Source organism: Pyrus communis, chromosome 3 (genome assembly GCF_041283825.1).
Source record: "Pyrus communis isolate YQ-2024b chromosome 3, ASM4128382v1, whole genome shotgun sequence".
Lineage (NCBI taxonomy): Eukaryota > Viridiplantae > Streptophyta > Magnoliopsida > Rosales > Rosaceae > Pyrus > Pyrus communis.
This window is the reverse complement of record NC_142567.1, coordinates 20,715,577-20,739,218: the sequence shown is the minus strand read 5'-3', so window position 1 is coordinate 20,739,218 and position 23,642 is coordinate 20,715,577. Positions and strand designations below refer to the sequence as shown.

Here is a 23,642-nt window from a genome sequence, read left to right as displayed (position 1 = left end):
CTCTTCGAAATCAGAAAAAGGATGCAATTTGATAAATGATCCTAAACTTTATATGAAGAATTGAAGATTCATTATTTTGAATTTGGTATCAAATTTGATTGGGTTCAAATATTTCAAAGATTTGAAAAACTTGTAGTTTGAATGGGCACGAAAGAACCCAACTGAATCAAAGGAAATTGTTTCACGAACTCGTTCCCTTTTCTCGTATTTGCAGGGCCTGCCTTTGAATCAAAGGAAAAAGTAGTAAACTACATTAATGCGAAGAGTATCAAAGATGTAAATACACACCATCTACACATAATACACTATATGCACACCACATGCACATAATATGCATAGTACATGCACATGATATGCACAAAACGAGAGAAACTTTAATGACAACATATTACTATAATGGGTACAATTAAAACATACTTGTTATGTATATAAGGTTAAAATACAGTTTGAAAAGTCTTGTTACATATATCAACCACCACTTAACTGTGCACGGAAAACATGATACTCGTTGTCGTTATTTCACGGACACGCATGACCCTTAACGTCCTCTAAGTTTTTTCTTAATTTTGTTTTTCATCGAGGCCAACTAAGTTGTGGTCATACTCGCTAAATTCTGGGGCACAACATATGTGCATCATAACAAGTGAACATTCTCGCTTCTCATATTAAGATGTAGTCATGCACACCACATGCACATTACGAAAACAATTTCACAAATTTTTGCAATTTAACACTTGAACCATAAATTGTTCCATCCCAGTCTTGTAGCACGTCAAAACTTGAAATTTATTCCACAGCCCATACTGTGGAGCCAAAGATAATCAAGAAAAATATGGAGGCGACATATGGATTTTTGGGCAAAAAAGACAAGATTACCCTCGAGACACATCGGAACTCCTACGCGCGAGCAGCGGACAATCATCACTCAATCTAGGTCAAAAGTGATCAAAATAGGTATTTATTCAAAACCTTCCCACAAGGTAACCTCCAAATATTCATTCAAAATAGGATTAATTACCTAAATTAATTAATTGATTTTCTAATTAATTTTCTAATTGATTGCAAAATATTATGGTGACATAATATCTTGCAATTACACCCAAAAACCACCAAATGTGGCCGGTTCCCACCTCTCCAAAGGGGGTCGGCCACACCTCTATAAATACCACTTCATTTCTCCAAAAACCTAAGTTGAATCCTCTTGCAAAATTCTCTAAACTCTCTACATACTTTTCCCTCAAAATTCTAACTTTGGCATCGGAGATTCTTTGGCCAAAGCCCTCCCCCATTCATCGTGGGCGCGGGAGGCTCTTGGCCTTGACCTAAGGTATTAATTGTTTTTGCATGTGCATTTTCGTCCAAGAACAAGAAGGAAGAAATTTGTATCCATAAATTGGTGTTTTCATTAAGAGTCTTGATCAAACACTTGTAGAAGACTCTCGCATTCAAGGATTTTCGTTTTCTTGTTCACTTGTAGATTTTTCGTACGTTCTTATTCTTGGAATTTTTATTGTTAAAAATTCTTTGATAAAATGTAAAAGAAATATACAATGGCAAGAGATTCAGAAACCTCGACGAACAAAAATTCCAACGTTCAAGGATTAGTACCATGACGATCTACGAGGCTCAACACAACGATGAGTGGAGTGGCATCACCCCCACGGGGCACCACTGTGGCAACCACCATGGCAGCCACCCTCAGCAAGGCCCACAACACCACAACCATAGCCCAAGCCTTGCCATTCAAGCCCACACGGGCCCAAGCCCAAGGCGAGACGGCCCGAGCCACTTAAGCCTGACGCGAACCCAACACGTTGCCAAGCCGAGCCCTAGCCTCGCACCCACGTATGCCACACGCTGAACAGCGCACTTCCGTGGCCCAGCCTGGTCCTGCGACCCAGCCTATTCACGTGGCCCAGCCTATTCTCGCAGCCCAGCCTGTTCTTGTAGCCTTCCATGCAGCCCAAATTGGTCCAAGATTAGTTCAACCATCCTGACATTTCCCAACTCAAATCTCGCGCCCGGAGTCTACCACACTTCCACTGCTCAAGGAGACGTATTCCTTCGAAGCTCTTTCAACCTAAATGAAGAACACTACTTGTCTCAACAAGTCATAAAATTGACGAGCGCCCTCGTACAGTAGATGACCTTGGTGAATCAGCTCTTGCAGCGCACCGACATGCAACGTGCCCTAGACGAGGTGTTCCGAAGTAGGACAAGGGCAGGCAAAGAACTTCTCCAATAGCGTCCCAGCAAGCAGCCACTCCACCAGCCACTAATCGAGGGTTCAGGCAGTGTACACTCTCGATTCGGCCCCCGAGATAGTGTATACTCCCGTCTTAGCATGCGGATGAGCGTGCACTCTTAACTAGGCCCACATTCCCATAGTCAACCTGAGTAACCTTCTTGGCGAAATGTTCATTCGCGGCTAGGCCTACAAGGAGCATCATCCACCTCATATTGGAGTAGGCAGCACGAAGGATGGAGGGAAACGGTCACTTAGTCCGGCTCAAGCTCAACCAGTAGCCTATGAAGAATTCCCTCGCCTGCTAGGAACGAACCACATACACCGCAGTCGCGGCATAGATGAGCCGATCGTGTAGAAGAGCAACCTAGACCAGTAGGTCACAACTTGGGACAGCTGAGAGCTCCGTTACCCCTAACAAATGCAAATTCAGGAAGAAGTATAAAGGCTCATGATCGAGCGATTACGCGATTTCCAACGCAACAAGGTCACTAACGAGGCACTACGATGGGACATGACCAACATAAACAGGTCAGCCTTCACGGACGAAATCGAGCAGGTAGAGCCTCCATGTAAGATCAACATACCATATTTCACATCCTTCAAAGGGGATGGAGACTCGGAAAGACACCTAAAGCACAACCAAAGCTCAATGATCCTTTATCGAAACAACGACGATCTCATGTGTAAGATATTCGCCACCACTCTATAAGGCGAGGCACAAGATTGGTTCTACACCCTATCGCCACAATCTATTCGGAGTTTCGACAAATTTTCTTTGGTTTTTACCAAAGAATATTCATCCTATCGCTCGATCAAGAAAAAGTCCTACCACTTGTTCAACGTCAAAAAGAACCCAAAGAAGTCGCTTTGCTACTAAGTGAAGAAGTTTAAAACAGAGAAGGCAAAGATAGTTGGATGCAACGACTTGATAGCTAAAGTAACCATCCAAAAATGACGCCCAGCAGACCACCTACTGTTCCAAGAATTGATCATGAAAGAAGATCTAACTCTGGCAAACTCTTTCATTCTGGTAGAGAAGTATGCACTTTGGGACAAGGTTCTTTGATGCACATTCAAGGCAAATCCGAGCGATCTTAAATATGAAGTCCTTCATTACTCTGAAGAAGATTCAAGGTCTGACTAGACGAGCAGCTGCATCTAAAGCAACAATAAGCTATACCCTTATACGAAAAGAGCTGGAGGCCCAAGTACCTATATTCCATAATTCAAAAGCTTTCCTCGATGCGGAAACTAACTACCAGAAATTCAAAAGCTAACTTTGGCGATAGTTGTTGCAACCCGGAAGCTCAAGTTATACCTTCAGACACACAAAGTCATCCTCATGACGCACTATTTCTCCCAATCCAGAAGCGCGACGATAAAGGCGCAGAACTAACGGTGCAAAGTTTTTTTACGAACGCAACAACTTAGCTCAAAACGCATGCAAATGTAGACTAAACTAGAAAGACACTCGGAAGCAAGTTTTGTCATTGTCGCCCTAGAAGATTCTACATAGGAGCAATATGTACTGGCAAGTTGAGCACCATCTTCTGTTGCGCGTCACACGGCCCTAGCCGACCTTAGCTCCATAATTTAGGTCTACAATGGCCTAATACGGGTAGTTGAGCATTCCTTGGTACGTGTAACATGGCCCTAGCTCCACGGCTCCCTACTGTACCTTTACGCCTAACCTAGGCGATGCAACAGAGCCACCCAACGACGCTTCGGAGGCAGCTGAGCATGCCCTAGCCACGTCTACTTCGCTGGATTGAGACTTCTGGCATTTGTATGTCAACGGCGCATCCAACTACAAAGGCTTGGTAACAGACATAGTCATTGTCACCTCAGATGGTTCGATGCTCGAGCATGCGATTACCCTAGGCTTTAAGGCATCTAAGAACGAAGTAGGGTACGAAACCCTACTAGCTGGCCTCTGAATGATAAAAGACCTGGTGATGAAGAAGCTTGCAATTCATTCTGATTCCCAGCTAATCACCAACCAGATTATTGGGGAGTACACGGACAGACAATGCCCTTACTCAAGTTCCGTGGACAAACAATGCCCACGCAGACGCACTAGTCGGCCTAGGCTCCGCCGTCGACCACCAACTCAAACGCTCTATCCTCATGGAATATCTAGACAGGCCAAGCATAGAGGCGGAGTCGGCAGCTAAAGTGTCACATGATAGTACAACTCCAAACTGGCAAAGTTTTATTATAGACTACCTGGTCAATGACACACTTTTCACGGAAAGGTTGGAGTCTATAAAGCTCTAAATAAAGGCAGCACGCTACTATATATGGAACGACATTCTCACCCGAAGATCCTACACTAGACCACATCTCTGCTGCCTAGTGCCTCCTGATGACCTAAATGTTCTAAGCTTAATCCACTAAGGTGTTTGTGGAAATCACTCCAGAGGCCGATCCTTAGTGTAAAGGTCTCTTAACATAGGTTATTACTAGCCTACCATGCATCAAGACACTAAGGAGTTAGTGCAAAAATATGACCAATGCTAACGCTACAAGTTGGTACCAGCACTGCCTGCCAAAAAGCTACACCTATAGACGAGTCTTCGTCTGTTTATGCAGTGGGCAATTGACTTGGTAGGGCCAATGCCGCCCGCTACTGGAGGCAGATGCATGATGATCGTGGCCACTGATTACTTTACGTAGAGCCTATGACAACCACAACTCAGGCAGACAAAGAGTGCTTTGTATGGAGAAACATTATTTGCCAATTTAGCATCCTCAATCCATTGTCACCAACAACAACCTGTAATTCATGGGCAAATATTTGGTGAAGTTCTTCCAAAAGTATGGCATTAAGCAGCACATGTCCACATAGAGATATCCTCAAGGCAATGGGTAGGTCGAAGCATCCAACATAAAGATTCTCGACTGACTTAAGAAATCCCTCTTCGACAAGAAAGGAAAATGGCCAGACGAACTCCTCGGATGTTTATGCGCATATCGTATGACTAAATAACAAGCCACCGGTGAAACTCCTTTCACTTTAGCATTTGGTTCAGAAATAATCATTCATCCCAAATGTCATCGTGCCAAGTATCATCACTATATTGCCAAGCATTGAGCAAAACAGTAAGGAGATGGCCACAAGATTAGATCTGGCAGAGGAAAAGCGCGAACAGACCATGACTCGTATTGTAGCTTACCAGCAGGAGGTCATTTTAGCTACAACAAAATGGCCAAGATCTAACAATTCCAACTCGAAGATCTAGTCCTAAGAAAAGCTTTTATCACTACCTACAGAGAAGGCTCCAAAAAGATGGATTCCATCTTGGAAGGTCCGTACAAGATTAGCAAAATAAATGGCAATGGTAGTTACATCCTCGCCACCATGAACGACAAAGAGATTGAAAAGTAGTGGAACGCCTACAATCTGAAGAAGTACTATGTGTGACCTCCTACCACATCAAAGCCCGAATACTTAAGCAGCTCGACGGGCACCACCTCGCAAGCCGGTAACTATCCAGTTGTTATGCAGTTCCTACCTTATAGCTAAGTTCTTGTTTGTTTCACTCGTTTTTCAATTAGGAATTCAGAAGTAATCTATAACTTGGCTCGGTTGCATGCTTACAACAACTAATCACTCCTGCACTTCAAAAGAAGATCGTGCCCTTCTTAATGACTTATCGTAGGAATTACGCCCCCCGATAGACCAACCATACTCTCTAGTGTGAGAGGCTAAACCAATTCCCTAACATCCACGTGGGTCTGCTCTCCAAAGCAAGAGGATAAACTTACACTCCGAATATCCATATGTGGATATGCCGGGCTGCCCTGGTATAACTAGGTGCACGATGGCTTGCGTTGAGATTCCTAGAAGTAGCCACAATGGTCTTTTTCAAGGCTTAGCTAGCTGAAGGATTTTGGGTCTCTTGTCCTAATCCATGGGGAATCGGGCCTCAGAGATGGAGGAGGCACATTACGCAGTACGCCTTATGGGTAGCTGCCTTAGAACCCTAAAGTTGTTACCGAGTGCACTAAGGTAACTTACTGTTTCCAGAAGACTGCCTACGGCTTGCCCTTCGAGCAGTAAAGCCGCGCTAAACTTATACAACCGCATATTCTTGTGAAAGGTTAAACAAGCTAGCATGCATACACGAAGCTTTATCTATTAACGACATGCTACATAGTCGATAAACTCACATTTGCCAAGCGCAGAACGACATACACCAAGTTCTAAAGTGTTGTGATACTTGCTACGCAACCTACAGAATTGGAGAAAGCCAAGGTTAACAGCCTAGTGGTGATGCGGACTTGTCTGCTTCTGTAAGTAAAGCGTCTGGCTGCTAACCCTATGGCTAACAACTTTACAAAGTTCTACACCAACACCTACGACTGCATAAGCTACGTGGCCTGTCTGTTTATAGAAAAGTAGTATGCATGCCACTAGTCTATAAAGTCTAAAGGTTAGGGCATGAACAAAAGAAGTGAAGATGGAGAAAAGTGAAAGAAACAAGTTTATTAAATTTTCTAGCAAAATTAATAAACGATTAGCAAAAACTGAAACAATTCAAGCAAAGCAAAAACAACAAGGAAAACAAAGAAAATCCTAATGACTACATAGAAGACTATTCCTCAGTAGCTTGGACGTTCCATGACTATTCAGTCGCCACACCTTCAGCAGCCGCAGCACCCTCAGCAGCGACATCATCCAGCGCTTCATCCCTGGTTGCCCTAACATGGGCACCAACCTCTTTGACTAATTCATTAATGGAAGCCTTAAAAGCAAAGGCAATCAAGTCTTTCGAAGAAATAAGGAAGGTTTCGAAGTCTTTCCTAGCAAACTCGAAGGCGGACGGCCTACCAAATAGATGATCTACATAACCTAGCTTGTAGAAATCGGCATGAATCTGAACAAGCGAACACTTAAGCCCAATTTTTTACCCTTCAGCTGCTCGTTCTCCTTGAGCAGACCAACACGGATGCATTGCAGCTTAGCTATTTATTTCTTCAAACTTTCGTTGATCTTCAGCGCACCTTGGAGTTCCAACACTTGGGGTTCAAGCCTATTAACGACCTTCTTGAAGTGGATCACTTAGTTATAAGCAGCAATCAACTCTTCATCATTTGCATAAGCAGCAGAACGAAGCTAAAAAATAGTACACTCAAAATCTTGAATCCGAGGTATGTAACATCCGATCTCCTTCTCTGCACTTTCATACTTAACTTGGATTGCGTCAAGCCTAGTCTTCAAGTCAATGATCTCTTTGCGAGTGATTTCAAGCTGCAGAGAAGTGAGGGCAGAGATATTAGACCCCTTCAAAGCGACGAGCTCAGATTCCAACCTCTTGATCTTCTCGGTAGAAGAATAAACTTTGGCTGCCACAATCTTTGCCACCTATTTGGCAACCTTGATATCCTTTTGGTTATGGAGCATAGACTCGGCTACCAGAATAACCATCTTTTGCTTCATGGAAAGTAGGGCAGTCTTCCTATACTCGGTTGTATGCTTCGCAAAGGAACTTTGGCAAATAACCCCTATAATGCCATCGACAAACTTGGCACAAACATCCATGTCTTCAAGCATATCTAGTTTTAAAATTGCACAGATTTCAACAGTCTCCCCATAAGCAGGCTTAATGGATTTCTCACAACTGCCCACGCGAGCAGTCTCCTCCTTCCCAGCAGGCGAATGAGTCTCAGCAATGTGGGGAGTGAGCCTTGGCGCCACTTTAGCAGTAGAGTCCACTTTATCATTCTTCATGATAGCAAGTCTCTCCAAAAGTGAACCGGACTTAATTCCCAATGGATGTCTTGGTACAGACTTCAGCACTGAGGGCATGACATGACCTCTACGTTGAGCAATCCTATCAGCAATCATACTAGCCATTCTCAACATGGCAGGTGTCGTAAGCTTAAATCTAGCAGCCTTATTTTTCTTCCCATGGGAATAAGTCATGTCAATCACATGCTTCTCGGCAACAAGCGGACCCTTACGAGCAGCGAAGGAAGTCTTCAGTTTTTTCTCAACTGGCATCTCTTGAGCAGGTGGGGAATATCTCTTCTTTCCACCTTTATTCATAGTAAGCTCCACGACAGCGATTAGACAAACCAATGCATCTGCCTTGATCTTCTTTACCTCCTATCTTGGGAGCATCCCACTTTCCTCCCAGCAAATAAGACTAAGCAGCCAATGCCATTCATAGTGCTCAACAGGGGAGCTCAACCCATAATGGTTTTTCCCCTATTTTTTCTTTCGGACCAGCAAGTATGAGGCTTGCATGCCCAGCATTCCAGCAGCTTATGAGGTCCACGACCTCTTCATTTTTCTCAATCGCCAGCATAGCCCACGTCAGGTCCAAGAGCCCAAAGGATAAGGGCCATGTGGCTAGCCTAACACTGCGCCCCAGCACCTCAGCAGGCGAACCAGTCACAGCAGTAGGGGAGTGGGCCTTGGCACCACTTTAGCAGTAGAGTCCACTTTATCGCTCTTCATAATAACAAGTCTCTCCAAAGGTGAACCAGACTTAACTCTCAACGAACATCTTGATACAGACTTTAGCATTGGGGGCATAACATGACCTCTACGCTGAGCAATCCTATCAGCAATCATACTAGCCATTCTCGACATGGCAGGCGCCACATGCTCAGATCTAACAGCCTTATTTTTCTTCCCATTGGAAGAAGTTATGTCAATCACAAGCCTCTCGGCAGCAGGCGGACCTTCATGAACAACGGAGGAAGTCTTCAATTTTATCTCAACCAACATCTCTTGAGCAGGCGGGGAATATCTCTTTTATCCAGCTTCATTCATAGTAAGCACCACGACAGTGATCAGACGAGCAAATGCATTTGCCTTGATCCTTTTTACCTCATTTCTCAAGAGCAACCCATCTTTCTCTTGGCAAAAATGACTAAACAACCAACGCCATTCACGGTGCTCAGCAGGGGAGCTCAGCCCATATTGATTTTTCCCTCATTTTTTCTCTCGGACCAACAGGTAAAAGCTTGCATGCCCAGCATTCCAATAGCCTATGAGGCCCACGACATCTTCATTTCTCTTAATCGCCGACATGGCCTACGTCAAATCCAAGAGCCCAAAGTACATAAGCGATGCGGCTCGCCTAGCACTGCACCCCAATACCTCAATCCGCGACCCCAATCGCACAAGCTGCCCTTAGATCTAGCCAAGCCGAGCAGCCCAAGCAGTGGTTCCAACCATAACACCTCATCGGCCCATACTGAGCCAACTCCTGGCCCTTGTCAGCCGACGTGCTGCACCACCCCGACAGCTGCCCCGCGACAGCACTATCCAAGAAGAAAACAATGAAAGATGGTCATTTGCATGGGCAAGTGTAAAAGATTGCTAGGGGAGGGGGAACAAATATCCTCTAGCTTTCTCTCTCTTGTAGGGTAGAATAAATTGCTCTCTAAAGTTGATTGAATCATCTACTTAAGGTAGACTTAAATAGACTTTAGAAGTGATTTATTTTCCTTTCCTAGAAGGATTTAATTTCTAATTAAGGAGGGAATCTACATCAAAATAGGAAACAATTCTACATTTCCTAAAGCAAGAAGATCTCTGCACCTGCTGTCATTTCTTACAAGTAGCCCAACAGGTGTAGGGGCATTTGTGGAGCCAAAAATAATCAAGAAAAATATGGAGGTGACACATGAATTTTTGGGCAAAAAAGACAAGATTACCCTCAAGGCACATCGGAACTCCTACGTGCGAGCAACAGACAATCATTACTCAATCAAGGTCAAAAGTGATCAAAATATGTATTTATTCAAAAACTTATTTCATCCATCCTCATCAAATCCTCCCAACAAGGTAACCTCCAAATATTCATTCAAAATAGGATTAATTAACTAAATTAATTAATTGATTTTCTAATTAATTTCCTAATTGATTGCAAGATATTATAGTGACATAATATCTTGCAATTACACCCAAAAACCACCAAATGTGGCCGGTTCGCACCTCTGCAAAGGGGGCCGTCCACACCCCTATAAATACCACTTCATTTCTCCAGAAACCTAAGTTGAATCCTCTTGCAAAATTATCTAAATTCTCCAAACATTTTTCCCTCAAAATTCTAACTTTGACATTGGAGGTTCTTTACCCAAAGCACCCCCCTTCATCATGGGCGTGTGAGGCTCTTGGCCTTGACCTAAGGTGTTAATTGTTTTTGTAGGTGCATTTTCATCCAAGAACAAGAAAAAAGAAATTTGCATCCACACATACGCCCCAACATGAAACACAAACCTTAATTTAACTTCTAAGTATTAATTCATCTTACAAACAACCCATTTATTCCATAAATCATTGATGAATGAACTTGGAACTAAACACCCTACCTTAATATGCCTGCCGAAGCTTTAGTTGCTGGAAAAAATGGAACTTTCCGACCAAAACAGAAAATATGGTTCAAAACTCAGCTCACTCTTCTCACCTCTATCTCACATCCCTTTGTTCGAAACCAAAGGTATGAGGTGAACCTAAAGTTCATTTATGTGGGTATTTTAGTAACCCATTTATGTGTGAAAGAAGAGAGAGGAAGGGAGAGAAAGTAGAGAGAGAACAATTAGAAAATGGGAGAAATAACCCATTTATGTGAGTATTTTAGTAATTTTGATTTTGTGCATGGCTTGTGTATGACTAGTTTGTCATATTTATGTCCCAAGATTAAGAATTTGTTCCATTTTAAAGTATTTTGGTAGTTTTTATTTCCCATCTTTTATTATGTTGAATCCTTAGATGGGCTTGGGCCCCTAGTTATAACTTATATTGAAGAAAAGGCGAACATGTGGAGACCGAAAATCAAAAGAGAAATTATCCCAAAAACAATTACGAGTTACGAACTTACGACATCCCTCTCCCACTGGTTTCTACTTCTCGCTCCCTAGTCTTCACCATCAGCTAGTGCCCACCGCCGCGGCCGCCACCGCCGCCTTCGTAAGTTGGTTTTTCATCTTCCAAACACTTGTTGGGAATTCATCCATTTCTTCTTTTGTTCTCTTACAACTTTTATTTCTACTATTTCTCTTCCTTTAATTTAATTTTTTTATTCTATTTCTTTCTAGTTTAGGGATATAGGGATTTAGGGTTTAGGCATGGCAGAGCTATGTAATGGAAATACATTGGAAGAAGATTTGCTTTCTTCTGTTGGCTGTGCTTTGATTTGCAATAGCAAGGAATTGGTATCACAAATGAATATTGGAACTTTTAAATTTGATCGCTGAATCACGTCTAATTGTCATTATCTCTAGTTTTGATTGAAGATTTAAAAAAGGGAACTTCGTGCTCCCTCCCTGTTACTTTGATGTGATTTTTCTAATAAAAATGTGGCCACCGGAAAGGTAAAGAGGGCCAGATTTTTTTTACCTTTTTCGTTTTTTTTATGATATCTTTTGTTGCCAAGAAAATACATGTCTTGCCTTTGTGTCTCTGGAGAAAATCTTTAGTTTTCATTTCTGATTCTTCTGGAAACTGTTGGGCTCAATACTTCATTGATTCTGTTTTTTGGCTGGTATTTTAGGATTTTTCATCATTTGAGACTTTATTTTGATTTTTTTCCAAAACTTAACTATATACGACTTAACCAATTACGTAATGCAAGAAGTTTTCTATTTTTCAATTCATACTTTGCGTTCTAATTTTTAATTTTTCCTCACCTATGGGTTTCTTGCATTCAACTTGACAAATGCAGTAGCAATATATAGATCGTGGAATTGTTTGAATGGAGAATAGACTTTGAAAGAGCGTAAGCTAGCTCTTCTATGATCAGTTAGCTAGGTCCCTTAATTTTTTGTGGTGCAGAAATTAGTAGAAGAAAGATGGGTTAGATAAGGTCCTAAAAGCCTTGTGTTTGTTAGTTGGGTTTGGTTCTGCATTTCTATTAGTTCAACTTGAAAGTGCAAAAATGAATTGGATTTCATGCATGAATGAGTCAGTGACCAGTTACCTCAATATGCATCTTTTGACCGGTGACCAGTGACCATGGGTGTGAATACATATGCATGTGTCTATAATCAGTTTTTTAATCTTAAAATAACTATTCAGGGATTTATTTTGTATATGCAAGTGACTACTCAGTTTCTTACATCCTTGTAGGGGGGATACCTCAAAAATGTTTCTTCGTTGTTGCTCAGTTTGGTTTAGTATTCGTTTAATTTAAAAATCATACGTATGCATGCGTGTAATGTATATAAGGAGGTGTGTCTTTTTGTGTGTGCAAGTGAATACTCTGTTGTGGGGTAAGGTTGATTACGTCTTCCTAAACCCTTGTGTTTAATTCATTCGCATCGTCTAATTGTTTGAATCTTGTTATTCAGTTCATTTGTATGTTTAAAACTGGTTTTGTAAGTTTGGGACATTCTGAACAAACAAACAAGCGAATAAAATATCCATGAAACTTTTAATCTAGGGAAAAAAGGAGTATGTAAGGTCAGATATATAGCAGCAATATTTTGCAAAAATGAGCCACGGGGACTGATGCATGGAATTCTATTACTTAATAACTGAAGCAGATGTCAACTGGTGATAATATTGTGTAACAAATATATTTATACGTTATATACTGAATATATCTAAACTTTATAGTTAGCCGCCCCAACTCCTTCATTTGCTTGCTCTCTCTCTCTCTCTCTTGACAGTTTATTGGTTGATTTATTCTGCTTTATTTTGTTTGGGCAGCTGGAGAATTCTTCTCTTTGGTTGAAGACATGGTGGGTTGGCAGAAGCATGTACAGTCCCTAATCCGTCAAGTTGGGAAAAGAGTGGAGAATTATAGTACTTCTTCCTTTTCTCCTTGTCATTTTCTGAAACTCCAGACACCACCTTCTCAAACCATGTCAAGGCCCCTTTATCACTACTTTCAACAGTTGGTAAGGCACAAAACTCTTCTGATTTTCTCTTTCCTTTTGTTTTAATTGCCATTTAATTATTGTATTCGCTGTTTTCCATATCACAAGGGAATTTCCAGTTCAAGGAACTTGCTTGCAGATTTGTCTGCTGGAGTTACTCCTCTACCAGCATCAGATGGTGAAAAAGGTGAAGAACAGGACCGGAAATCACCCTCTGGACCTTCACAAGTTCAATTTGTCTTAAAGGGAATTAATCAGGTTACCATATTTCACACTTGTTGCATCTTTTTAAATAATTGTTTTTCCTTGGGCTGCGGGTGGGGGTGGGGGTGGGGATGTTATACATTGAAATGGGCATACATTTATTAGTTTTAGCTCACTCCGTGCTTGCTTGTAGAGCCCTAATAAGGTCAACTTGGTTGCCAAACTGGTTCGTGGTATGCGTGTTGAAGATGCATTATTGCAACTGCAAGTGACAGACAAGCAAGCTGCAAAAACTGTGCATCAGGTGGTAGAGCCCTTCCTTCCACACTTGTTGAGCTTGGAAGCCTGTTAATTAGATAAATACTCGGTGTGTGTGTGTGTGTGTGTGTGTGTGTGTGTCCTTGAGTATTTTGTCTTACAAAATGATATTCATTTCTTACAAATTATAGTAATCATCATGTGAATGATTTAATATTTTGAATAGGATATTGGCTTCGGTGTTTTTTACATAATTATTTGATTATGCTCATCTAGAACTCACAGATGAAGAAATGTCTAATATTTGGATGTGTTTCACAGCCTCTAGAGGTTTTGTATTTTTCCTTTGAGTCATAACCTTTTATAACAAAATATTAACATTAATTAAGACCGACGCTACTGTTCGCAGGCTATTCACTCAGCCCGGGCAGATGCCACTTATAATCATGGGTTGGATCCAGAACGTCTTCTCGTTGGTAAATAATGCAAGTGCAGTAATGTTTCCTCTATTTATTCTATTATTTTTCTAAAAAATCAATTTTCATTGCTCTGCATTCTGTCCTTCTTGCAGCTGGGGCCTTGGTTGGAAAGGGATTCGTGGGATTCCGCAAGAACTGACTTTACTACCATGGTAAAAGCAATGATGGAACTAAAGTGAGACCAAATTACCAACTAACGGTGATGCTAAGGGAGATAGCTCCCGAAGAGGAGGAGGAGATAGCTAAACAGAGGGTTAACAATTTTCTCTATCTCAAGAAACGCCTCAGGCTCACGAAGCAGGAAAATAAATTTGTTTCTCACTACATTACCAGCGATCACAAAGGCAAAGCCAGTACCAGTCGACCAAGTGGTCTGGCTTCATGAGCAAGCTTCCGTCCCATGGCTTGAAAGATTTTCGAGATGCATTTCGAGAGCTCCTCCTTTGTCGTTGCTATTCAATAAAACATCATGTATAAGAGTGAAAAACCAAAGTGTCAAGAGTAGGATCAAGCGGGTCGTTGTCTCAGTTTCTGTTGTTTTAAATGCTCAGATGTAGAATATCTCAAGTTATTTTTATTTAATTGGTGCATTGAGAGAATATGGTTCTACTTCCTTCTCCTTTTGCACCATGCCTTTATTTCAGCTAGACAGATGAATAGATAGCACCCTCTTGGCTATGAGTAACTATTGTGCATACTTTTTTTTTACTTACTAAAAAAATGAACCAGCTATGACTTCGTCACAGTAGCCCACTCTTTCAGGGGCTGAGAAGACTCACAAAAGCATTTCAGTCTTTCCTTGGTTATCATGATTCACTAGCGGCAGGAAACAAATCTAGGACATGCCTGTGGAATACGGGCCTAGAATTCATCCCTAACCACTGGACCACCCCGTGGTGGTTAAGTGTTGTGTATGCTTGGAATGCTTGTTATGCGGTGTACTTCTTGTATGTTATCCAAGAGAATTTACCGTGTATGGAGAATGTGACCACTTGATCTTACTATTCCACTGAAGTTATAATATGTATTTGCTTTTTAATATACATCAACCATGTCGCCCACCTATTGTCACGTGTTGTACTTTGCGTGAGTGGTCAATTATGTGAAAAATAGGATCAATAAATGGGAATTCATTGAATTTAAGTGAGATCTTCAATAGTGGTACGTATTTAATGTGGAAAGGTACATCATGTGATAAGTGTTCCAAATACACATAAAATTTCTCATGTTCCGTGTTATCCTCACACTTCTTTTTATTTTTCATACACATCTATCAATTTCTAACCATTAGATTGAATGAATTGAAGGGAATTAAAAGAAAAAAATTAACATGGAGTTTATAAGAGGTAAAAAGATGTGCATGGATAGTATCACCTTTAGTTATTTGCAAACACAATTTTTTTTTTTTGTGCAAAAATCATTTCTTTCCTTAAAATCACAATTGAAGGTGTATTCAACTAGGACTTCCATTGTGATTTTGAAGGATTTTGATTCCGTTATAAATCTAGGTTATTCATCTAGATTTTAAATAATTCTATAAATTTTAGGTGTATTCATTTAGAACTTTAAAAGAGACTAGCATAGGAGCACACACTTTGTGTGTGTGAACAATTTCATTTTGTTTTTTTTATTTTTTTTATTAAGGAGTGTGATTAGTTTTTAAAATTTTAAAAAGGGTATGAAATAATGATAATAAGTGCATATTTTTTTTCTTAATATTACATAATTAATGTTTTGTCTTTCTTATGTAAATATTGTGTATCAAAAGTGAGGGTAAAATAGGAATATGATTGTCATTTAAAAAAAGAGAGGGTAAAATAAGAAAAATAGGGATATGATTGTCATTTTCTTAAAAGATACAAAATTACTATTTTGTCCTTCTTATGTCAATATTGTGTAACAAAAGTGAGGGCAAAGTAGGAAAAAATGGGGCAAAAAGTTGACAAGGAGGATTTTCTTAATAGAATAGATTTTAAAGTCCAAGTGTATTTGATCAAAATTGATTTTAAAGGATTTTTTATTTTTTAAAATAAATGGAGACGCAACACCTAGATCTAGCTCAAAGAGTTAGTATTACAAACAAGGTGAGTCTTAGAGACCCAGTCATGTCATCAAATAAATGACCCCCAATTCATTCAGGTGGATTTTCAAAATATTGGTACCTAAGATTTATATTATAGTTTCAATTAGCAAAAGAGGGATTTTAAAACGTGTCGGATTTCGTGAAAATTAGAGGATATTTGTAATGTATTTTAATCATTTACAAATATCACATATTCCCATAAAATTTTGAGAAAATTCATTTAGAATTTATAAAAAAAATCTCCATCAAGCTCCATAGATTAAAATAAATCCACTAAAATCCCTAAATTATGAGTGGGCGCGGGTCCAGCTGGGTCCATTTTTAGTGGATTCGGTTCAACTTGTTCTTTTTTAAATGAGTTTGAGCCGGTCTAGGTTTATATATGTTTATTAGTGGAACCAATTCATTTGGATTCGTTTGATAACCGTATGGTATTTACGGGTCGAAAAAATTCATTTACAATCATATGTCGTATAACAAAACAATAATATAAAACAATCTTTATGTGTTTCCGCAATGAAATAAATTACATTTAACAAAACCAATACCAATAAACGTTCTAAGGGAAATCAAAACTCCATAAATTCAAGAGACCACTTAGGCTACTAAAACCACCTTATTGCCCTAACTGAAATAAATCAAAGAAAAACCTGATTTTACATCGGACCGGGTAAACGGGCCGCATCGGTTCAAAGACCCGTGTGACCATCCCCGCCCCCAACCCTCAACCCCCGCCCAACTCAAATTGAAACTCAAAAGTCTCATCAAATTCTCCGCGCGCTGAAAAAACCTCATCTCCTCCACGAAGCCACTGCACAGGCGAGCAGGTGTTGAAGCAGATACGGCCACGAAGCCACTTCAACTTCTGCGAAGCTGCACTGCAGGTATTCATTTCCGATTTCCCACTCTCACTTTCCCTTTAGAATCTTGTGTAAACCTGCTTCGTCAATTGTTTAAGTCATTTTTCATGATGCTGCTCGAATTTAATTTTCTGTTAAAGCATATTTCTAGTGAAGTTGAATTACTCGTGGTTCGTATTTTCTGTGGATTTAGGGTTCAGGGTTTTTGCCTCGCAATCTTTTGTGTGTTTTCGATGGGGATGAAGGAATTGGACATGAAGAAAGCCTTCAAGCTGGCCATACGTTCTCTGCTCACTCCCTGTTCCAAGCAGGTGTCTTTTTCTCTTAACAATTTCTTCTTCTTTACAGTGATTTGTGTTGCGTAGCGTCTGCGATTTTCTTTTTAATTCTATTCTTTTGAGTTTATGCATTTCTTCCTCGCGGATTCGTAATTTGACTGATTTTCTTATATGATGAATTGAACACATAAGGAATTCTGCCAAGCATTTCCGAATTTTACAATTGCCGAGCAAGAACACCTTCATAGGCTTTTTATCCAGGTGCATATGAATATATATTTATCATTTTACAATGGACCTACACTTTTTGTTTATTTTCTCCGCAATTTCTACGTGCAATGATTTGTATGTATTATTCAACTGGAGATTTTTCTCTTTTATTTCATTATTTTGAATTTAGAATGAGAACAATTGCTCGTTTGTTTATTCAGGTTGTCGCTTCTTTGCATGGAAATTTAGAGGTACTCTTTTTCTTACCAATTTGCACTACTAACAATGGTTTCGATTTAAAGATATGGTTGAATTGTCTGTATCCGTGGCTCTCAGTCTCATCAGGACTATTATTGTTTTTGGGAAAGTATAGTGTAGAGGACTTATTTCTGTGCACATTGATTTCGTATTTTAGCCGCTAAGCATTTTTTAAGTTAATGATAGGTGATAACGGATTGACATATGATATTTAATCATTCATAACAAATGCAATTTGAATTCTGGCCAGCTTATAGGTTGTTTTAAGTTAATGATAGTTGATAACGGATTGACATATGATATTTAATCATTCATAACAAATGCAATTTGAATTCTGGTCAGCTTATAGGTTGTTAACTGAACCAAATTCATTCCATTAGTGAGGATTCATGACCTAGTTGAATGCCAAATAGTATCTGCACTTCTGGCTCATCTGATTGATGAACAAAGTGTCCACAAGCACCACTTCTATGTTTCACTCAAAACAGCTTATAAACAGAATTTTTTTGGACTCTCTCCCTCAACATGAGACATGATATTTATTTATTTATTTATATGTCATAATGTATAATTTATAACGCTATAAGATGAATTCTGAACTTCCTTTTAATTTTACAGGACGAGTTTCAGTCAGCATGCCTTGAAACACAGGTATACATATTAATATTTGCTGGTGATGTTAGTGTGCAGTTACTCCATTTAACAACTTACAGTATGTAGGTTCTTCTGTGCCATTAGGATACAAGTTATTTCCTAAATTAGAGAGAGTATGTTGTAAGTTAGGGAGGTCACTTTAATTAGCCCAAGCATATATTCTGGTGTCTAAAGCCTGCTGGTTGTTATTAAGAGTTCCAATTGGGTCTTATAGTTTATTTGCGTCTCAATTTATACGTTATTCATGAATTTCTTTTCAGCGTGTCTGTGTTGAAATGATTGCAGCTTGATTGTAGAGGTAATTTAGCAAGAAATGTTCACGCCACTCAATGAGCCATCACCACTATTTAAATGGTCGTTTAGTTGCACCTTTTATTTGGGAAATGAATACATTAGCTTTGACATGTTTTTTTTTTTTTTTTTTTATATATATATAAAAGTTATGGTTTTAATAACAGGAAAAAGGATGATAACTGGTTTCAGTGCAAGTTATTAAAATTGGGGTCAGTTCTGATATCAGAAGACAGTGCAGATGAAAAAATTAGTAAAAGAGAATTATAAAGGACAGAGAAAGTAGAAATACATTTAGTTATCTGTTATCAACATGCATCTGCTGTGCCTTTGACTTAGCAGTTTCAACGAAGGGTTTTATGACAAGAGGGAACTAATGGTGGCTTATTGATGATTCCTAAGACCCAATTCATTTGTGTTTTATCGAGAGAGTTGCCTATTAACTTGGTTGAAGTTCTAAAGTTATTGTTTTATGCAAGCAACAGGAAGTATTTCTCTAATTGTTACAGATTTTGACATTATTACAGTCTTAAAGGAATCACCTGTTTAACAGACAGAATCTTTAGATGATTAATGTTGAGTAAGGAACACTAGAATTTGTGGCTATATAATGTCCCTTATGTGTTTATACACAGTATACATTTAGAAGTATTGAGCAAATTAACCATGCACTGATGTATTTTTACTTAACTATTAGTTCAAGATCCTCTTGTTTTAACTTCTTGGATACAAATTCATCATTGTGTTTATTATTTGCACCCAATATATTTTCTTTTTCTACGTGGTCTCTTTTTGCTCACAGGTGGGAACTGTTCTGGACACTGTTGAACAAATTGTGGAAGAACAAGCTATGGATCCTTTGTCTAAAGATAAGTAAGTATCTTCTTGATTCTGTAAAAATGTATTTAGATATGGTCTCCTTTGTAACACCTTCTCCATAGACAAAAATTAAAATGAACAAGAAACCAAGTTTTGGTTGACTGCTCAATTGCCAAGAACCGTATGTGTACTGTAGTTTTCTTCTATTTCATTTTTAGATTGATAAATCATCCTAGACGTAATGCAATATATGCCATCATGTTTCAATAGAATGCTTCTAAGTACAAAATATATGTCCCTGCAGAAGATATGAATGAGAGGGGGAAGAGACCAATTTATCACCATGTTCTTTCTGTTAGAATCATCTTAACTAAAGATATTAAATGTTTGATTTTTAGGCTACTGTTCATTTCTTTGTTACTATGACAGATGGGTAGTGTTGTCTATTTTTCTTTTGTTATTTGGGTAGACAGCGAGCATTATCCTTGAGAATATCCATCTTTATCTATGTTCTTTACGTTTTGTAATTTCTTACTATTAAGCTAGACTTCATTGTTTAAACGTTTAGTTACTCATGCAGGACTAATCTAATGGATGTTGCTCGCGATCTGTCCACAATGAAGAAGGATGAAATCCAGAACTTGACACAGAGGCTGGGAATGGTAGATATATTCGTAATTAAATCCAATTAAAATTTGATTAGTAGAGATGAAATCTTCAATTTTTTTTTGTTGGAATTTTCCAAAAAAGGACGTCTTCATAGGTTTCTTTGTTGTAGAATTCAAGGTTTGTAGGGTCTCTTCTTTCTCGTCCATTGAGATCAGTCCAGATTAAATCCCAGCGGTTGGGATATGCACAGTGTAATAGTTACCAAGAACTTGTATTAGTAAACGATTTTCACCCCTTCACTGGTTCATAAAACTGGTACGTGATAGGATATGCAGTTATGAAAAGAGGTCTTACTGGCAAATAGTGCTCTGGCAAGCGGAAAAACAATATGCACTAGGTAGAGAAACTGCAGGTGTTCTGAAATTAAAAAGAAACCACCCAATGTAAGTTTTAACCCTTTTAAAGGTTTCATGTTTCAGCGTTATTTCTCTAGATGCTACATGGTTTGCACAAATCCATGCACACATATCCGCAGATTATCTTTGGTAGTTGGCCCACTTAGGTTAAAGACACCGTTAGGTTGAAACCTGTGTTATATTTTCTGTAACGTTTCTCACGTTGTTAACTTCTGTGGTTAGACGATCCATAAAAGGTCTCTGTCAATAAATGCATGGGTTTCAGTTGAAGTTCACTGATTCACCAATGTTTCCTTTAACTTGTACGGTACGGTAACTTTTCCTAGTTTCTGCTCGTGCTTGGCTGTCCAGAAACTTTTCATGGGATTGATGGTTTATAGCTATAACATGCAAACAAGGTGGTTGATGTCCTCTTAATGTAATGTGGCAGTCTTTCTTGCTTTCTCTGACTCACTCATGCACAACTGCACGCACACGATTTCTTGTTGATGTGAAACCTTCTTCTGAATAACTTCTCCCCTTCCAAAAATTACCTTATTGAATTTATTTTCTCGCAGTTCGAAATGAATGTTTATTTGTAGTTGCAGATTATAGTATCTGGTTTTTGCTTGTTTATATTTATTTGTTTGAACTTGCCAAATTTAGGCTAAGCAACAGAACCACCATCTTCGGGATCATATACAACTTTTAAAGAAAGAAAGGGTAGATTTGTCAGGCTTGGAGGATGCTGTTGAGAAGGTACACTTTTACCTCTTCATCTTTTCGTTTTTTTTGGCAGCCCCATCCTCAAGAGTCTTGTAGTTTCAACGTTATAAACCCTTTTGCAGTTGAGAAGTGGGAGTTTAATGTACGGAAATGTCGGACAGTAGCAGCAGTGCCCGTAGGTGATGATCCACGACACCCCGTTGGTCGTCTTATGTGCTTTTGGCTTGTACTTTTCAAGTAATCAGAATCATCCTCAGTTGCTAATTGTAATGAAGCTCTCAAGTGCAGGTTTGGTAATTTATCAATATTTTCTTTTTATTTTCTGGAAAATGATTGTTGACCAGTATTCTCACGAGAGTAAACCTAACTTATATAAATGATTGACGAATATCTGACAGTAACCCTAACTTATATTTTGTACTTTGTTTCGATTACAAGGTTGGAGGTTTTCGTCTTTAAGGAAAGATGTCAATCATAGGGTTTACTCGGACTGTATTCATGGACTCATTGTTAGGGCCCTTAGGCGGCATACATACAGAGGAAGCCTTTAAGGAAAGGAATTCCTTTTATTTTATTTTTTTTTATTTTTTTATTTTTTATAATTATTATAAAAATAGGAATTATTTGTGGGATTCACACCACATCGAATTTTAACGATCCGAACCGTTTATTTTTTAAGTTGCACCTCATAGATCATCTTTACAAAATATTAGCTTAATCGGAAATATTTAAGACGTTTAATTGGGTTCAAAGAAATGAATGAATATTTTGTTATATAAGAAACAATGAAATTTGATCTTGATAATTAAATAGGCAAATAATTTCAAATTGAATTGAATTTTTGCAAGGATAATCTATGAATCGAGACTTATAAAATAGATGGTTCGGATCGTTGAAATTTGATGTGAAGTGGGCCTCACACCTAATCCCTATTTTTTTCAAAAATTAGGGATCCTTTTGCATAAAGAGCCTGCATACATATATGGAGTGAGATTCTCACTCCTCAATCCCCGTCTCTTCTCTCCTCTCTCACTTTCTTCTTTGTCTTCCCATCTCTATAAAAAAGTTAACACAAGATTTTGACGTGGCTTAATCATGACAATTCAAATAGAAGAAAACTAGAGCGCGGAGTGGGATTTGAAAGAGAAAGAATCTTACTCCCATATATATAACACCGTTTACTAGTGAACCAGTTAAAGCCAAAAGTAATTGAAATAAACTAATTTCCAATCCGTTAGACAAAAAAAAAAAAAAGAAAAAACTAATTTTCAGTCTCTCAATTTAATTAATGAGGTAAAATAAATCGAAAAAAAAAAATTGAACTCGAACTTAGAGCATGTGGCTATCGTCTAGTGAATCGGTAGTACATACATAGGAAGCATTTACATGACGATGACGTGACCAAGATTAAAAAGTTTCTTGCGTAGCATGTATAAACCACTTTTTTTTTTTTTATTTCATACAATGATATTAACAACACAATGGACCAATGATAAATAAATATTGAATTCAACATACAAATTATATTATATCGCATTCATGTGAATCAAACCTAAAAATCTCGTTTACAAGTGAACTTAACAAAAATCACTAGAAGACGCTAATTGAACTTAGATATGAAACTTCGGGTTCGACAACCTCTTTAGTTATCTCATTTACGTCTAACGTATGAATTGTCAAGGATGTACCCAAAAATACCACCTTTTGGGTGTCGTTCAACTAGTGGCCCCGAATACAGTTAAAACAAGACTTAAACCTTATGTCAAGACATAAACTAATTTTCCCCATATTCCCTTTACGGCTTTACCCTCCTCATTTCTTTTAGCCTAACTCAACGTAGAAATATCCCTTATAATAAATAAAACCAAACAAAGCAATGAATTTTTTCCTACTTAATTTCATTTATATTCTAATTTTCAAATTTAACACGTGTAATTCTTTTATAATTATTAATTTTTTTGATTATTGGACTATTCTTTGGAATTAAATTTAATTTCAATCAAACAAAAAAATAGGGGTGTGATATCCACTCTTCATTTTACTTCTCATAGACCCTTTTAATTTTTGGCCGTCGGATCGGATGAATTGAAGAAAATCAACGAACATAAATTATCAAGGAATGTATGAGAAGTAAAATAAGGTGTGTGATAGTACAGTCTAAAAAATAAACTAATAAAACATAAGACCGGAAAAATCAAGGTGAAGTTAACGAACGGTCCATACGCCGTCGTTAGAGTGGCGCGCGCCATAATAAAAAAAAACGTGTGCTCGATTTCAGAAAACGACAAATATTGAGGGTAACCGACTTAGCAGGCCCAACGGCTAGTTTCCTTTTCCTTTGTCTCCAAGGAAATCAGAAACCCTAACCCTACCTCCTATAAATATACACTTTCCTATTCCGATCGAACAGTAATCGAGCAAACACCAGAGA

General features: G+C 38.7%; 1 protein-coding gene and 1 non-coding gene across 3 annotated transcripts; both read left to right on the top strand.

Annotated features, from left to right (window-relative positions):
- The first annotated feature begins 11,025 nt into the window (after positions 1-11,025).
- Positions 11,026-14,671, top strand: LOC137716373 (uncharacterized). Its single transcript, XR_015960851.1, has 6 exons — positions 11,026-11,181; positions 12,918-13,108; positions 13,196-13,345; positions 13,485-13,595; positions 13,959-14,025; positions 14,121-14,671. It is a non-coding gene; the product is annotated as an uncharacterized LOC137716373 (transcript).
- Positions 14,672-16,747: 2,076 nt separating this feature from the next.
- Positions 16,748-21,612, top strand: EMB3006 (embryo defective 3006). 2 transcript variants are annotated; one of them, XM_068455653.2, is made up of 9 exons: positions 16,748-16,995; positions 17,165-17,282; positions 17,442-17,510; positions 17,681-17,710; positions 18,336-18,368; positions 19,465-19,535; positions 20,062-20,143; positions 21,152-21,244; positions 21,334-21,612. In XM_068455653.2, the coding sequence occupies exons 2-9, from the start codon at positions 17,205-17,207 to the stop codon at positions 21,373-21,375; spliced, it is 498 nt and encodes a 165-aa protein (XP_068311754.1). In that variant the 5' UTR covers positions 16,748-16,995; positions 17,165-17,204; the 3' UTR covers positions 21,376-21,612. The 2 variants fall into 2 exon arrangements, with proteins under 2 accessions (XP_068311754.1, XP_068311753.1); XM_068455652.2 differs by having other exon boundaries at positions 16,850-16,995; positions 20,050-20,143.
- The last annotated feature ends 2,030 nt before the right edge of the window (positions 21,613-23,642 follow it).